This window comes from Penaeus monodon, chromosome 7, assembly GCF_015228065.2.
Source record: "Penaeus monodon isolate SGIC_2016 chromosome 7, NSTDA_Pmon_1, whole genome shotgun sequence".
NCBI lineage: Eukaryota > Metazoa > Arthropoda > Malacostraca > Decapoda > Penaeidae > Penaeus > Penaeus monodon.
Window position 1 is genome coordinate 14,042,079 of NC_051392.1, and position 2,500 is coordinate 14,044,578.

The following is a 2,500-nucleotide window of genomic DNA, read 5'->3' on the forward strand; positions in this document are numbered from 1 at the left end:
ATAATGATAACAATGATAATAGGGAATTGGTAAAATAATAAGGATAATAATGATTATAATAATTATGATGATGACGATGCTGATAATAATAAGGATAATAATAGTAATAATAATAATAATAACAATTGATGATAACAAAAAATAGTGATAATAATCATAATACTTATGATGATGATTATAATAATAATGATGGCGATGATGATAATTGAAAAAAAAAAAACAAAAGTAGGGATAATAATAACCATAATGATAGTGATAGTAATAATGATAATAGTAATAATAGTAATAATCATAGCAATAGTAGTAATAAAAATGATAATATTAAGATTGATAATAATAAAACGGATAATGTTAATGATAACAGGAATGATAATAAATATGACGATAATAACATTGATACTAATAATATTATTAATGATACTGAAAATAACAAAAAATGGCAATGGCACTGATGATAATCGTAATGGGAATGTTAATAAAAACAATGAGAATGATAATGATGATTCTCACTATACTGATTCTAACAATAATAGTAATGCTAATGATAACTACGGTAGTGATAAGTTTAATAATAATAATGATGATGAAAATAATAATGCTCATACTGATAATGGCAACAATAACAACAAAAATGATAATAATAGTAATGTTAATAATTATGTCAATAATAAAAATGATAACAATAATTATAATAGTAATAGTAATGATAATAATAATAATGATAATAACAAGAAAACGAACGATAACGAGTAAAATAATAACAATAATAATAATAATTACAATAATAATAATAATGATAATAATAATAATAATAATAATAATGATAATAATAATAATAATAATAATAATAATAATAATAATAATATTATTATTATTATTATTTTATTATCATTATTATTATTATAATAAACAAGCAAATAAAATCAACTCTTCATAACCAAGAACACGTTCTGCATCACCTTCCAGGAGTCAGTGCGGCGCAGGCTGTGGCCAGATGGAGGGCACAGACCCCTACCGCTTCGAGTATCATGCCGCTCAGCTCGAGAAATTTTTACAAGAATATCGTTGTCTTCAAGAACAACTTTTCCATATGAAACAGTCCTACCAAGCACAGCAGCGTTCTGGCTCTGCTCCTAGGTAAGTTTTGGGGTGTGCGTGGTGCATGATGGTCTTGGTGTGTGGTGGCCGAGGATCGTATGGTGTGTGGTGGCTGAGGGGGTATGCTGTGTGGTGCGGTTATGGTGTGCGGTGGTTGAGGGGGTATGGTGTGTGGTGGTGTTCTTTGTTGTGTGTAGGGATATTAAGGGACTATGGCTGTGTCCTTTTTGTGTGGTGATTTTATGGTTTGTTGTGGTGCGTGGTTTTGTATGGGGATGGAAATGGTGTATGATGGTGTTTAAGGTATATTGTGATTTTTGCAGGGTTTGGTGGAGTTCGTGTTGTATAGTGGTGTATGGTTATGCTCAAGGTGTGTGATGGGGTTCTTGGAGTGTTTTTGTAGTGATGGTGTTTGTGGAATAAGTGGTGGTCATGGAGTATGCTGTTGTCTATAGGGTATTGTGACCATGATATATGATAGTATTCATGGTGACTGACACCGTGTGGTTATATTCATAGTGTGTGGTTGTGATGTTGATGATAATAACCATAGTGCATACTGCTATTCGTAGTGTATGGTAGTTCATGGTGTATGGTGCTGTTCGTTGTGTATGCTGATATTTGTGTTCATGGTGTATAGTTTTGGGTTATGGTGATATTCATCTGGCTATTTTTAAATTGTATTTCATTTATGCGAGTACGTGTTTTCCTCTTCATATAAAACAATTACATTTGATGTCTAGTATCTCATATTCCATCATCATATCCATATCATTCCATTTCATCTCATCATGAAACAATACAAACACAAAAATCTACATTCACCTCTAATAAAGAGTGAACATAACACCAACAATTAACCGGGCTGTAAGAAAGAAAAATGCCGGCCCTTTACTCGCACTTTGCCCTCGTTTCCACATTTCCCCCGAGCCTAATAGACTAGGTTCAACTATGTCGCCTTATCAACCCGACTCACTTGGGTGCTATCACTGTGCTTATATTTCGCGGCAGCATCCTTTGTGCTCATCTCGGGAGACTGGAAAGATGCTGTAAATAGGATCGTTGTAGCAAAGGATCTACATAACTTCCGGGATGGAAAGCTGTCGGGGTTGAGTCTGGCTACTTTCCTCTCTCCCCGCTCCCTCCCCTTTTGTTAAACAATGGCTTAAATTCTGGCTTGGCTTCTTCTCTAAGTTTGCAAAGTTTTTATTAGCATTAAAGTTAGGCCTACGGGGGAAAGATATTATGATTACCCCTTCACAGCTGCTCCCAGGAGATTGAGTCCATACTTTTTCGAAGGGAGGTCACTGAGGGAAAGGTGAGGGGAAGGGAACTCGAGGGGAAGCCTTGTTGTATGATGTTCCTTGAACTTTGTTCAACTTTAGTTTAACAGGAAGTTAAG

General features: G+C 34.1%; 1 protein-coding gene across 1 annotated transcript in view; it reads left to right on the forward strand.

Annotated features, from left to right (window-relative positions):
* Nucleotides 1-2,500, forward strand: part of LOC119575544 (protein flightless-1 homolog) — a 24,418-nt gene that overhangs the window by 21,357 nt on the left and 561 nt on the right. The window contains exon 5 of the mRNA XM_037923195.1: nt 967-1,137. Coding sequence (XP_037779123.1) covers nt 967-1,137 — 171 coding nt within the window. The remainder of the gene's footprint in view (nt 1-966; nt 1,138-2,500) is intronic.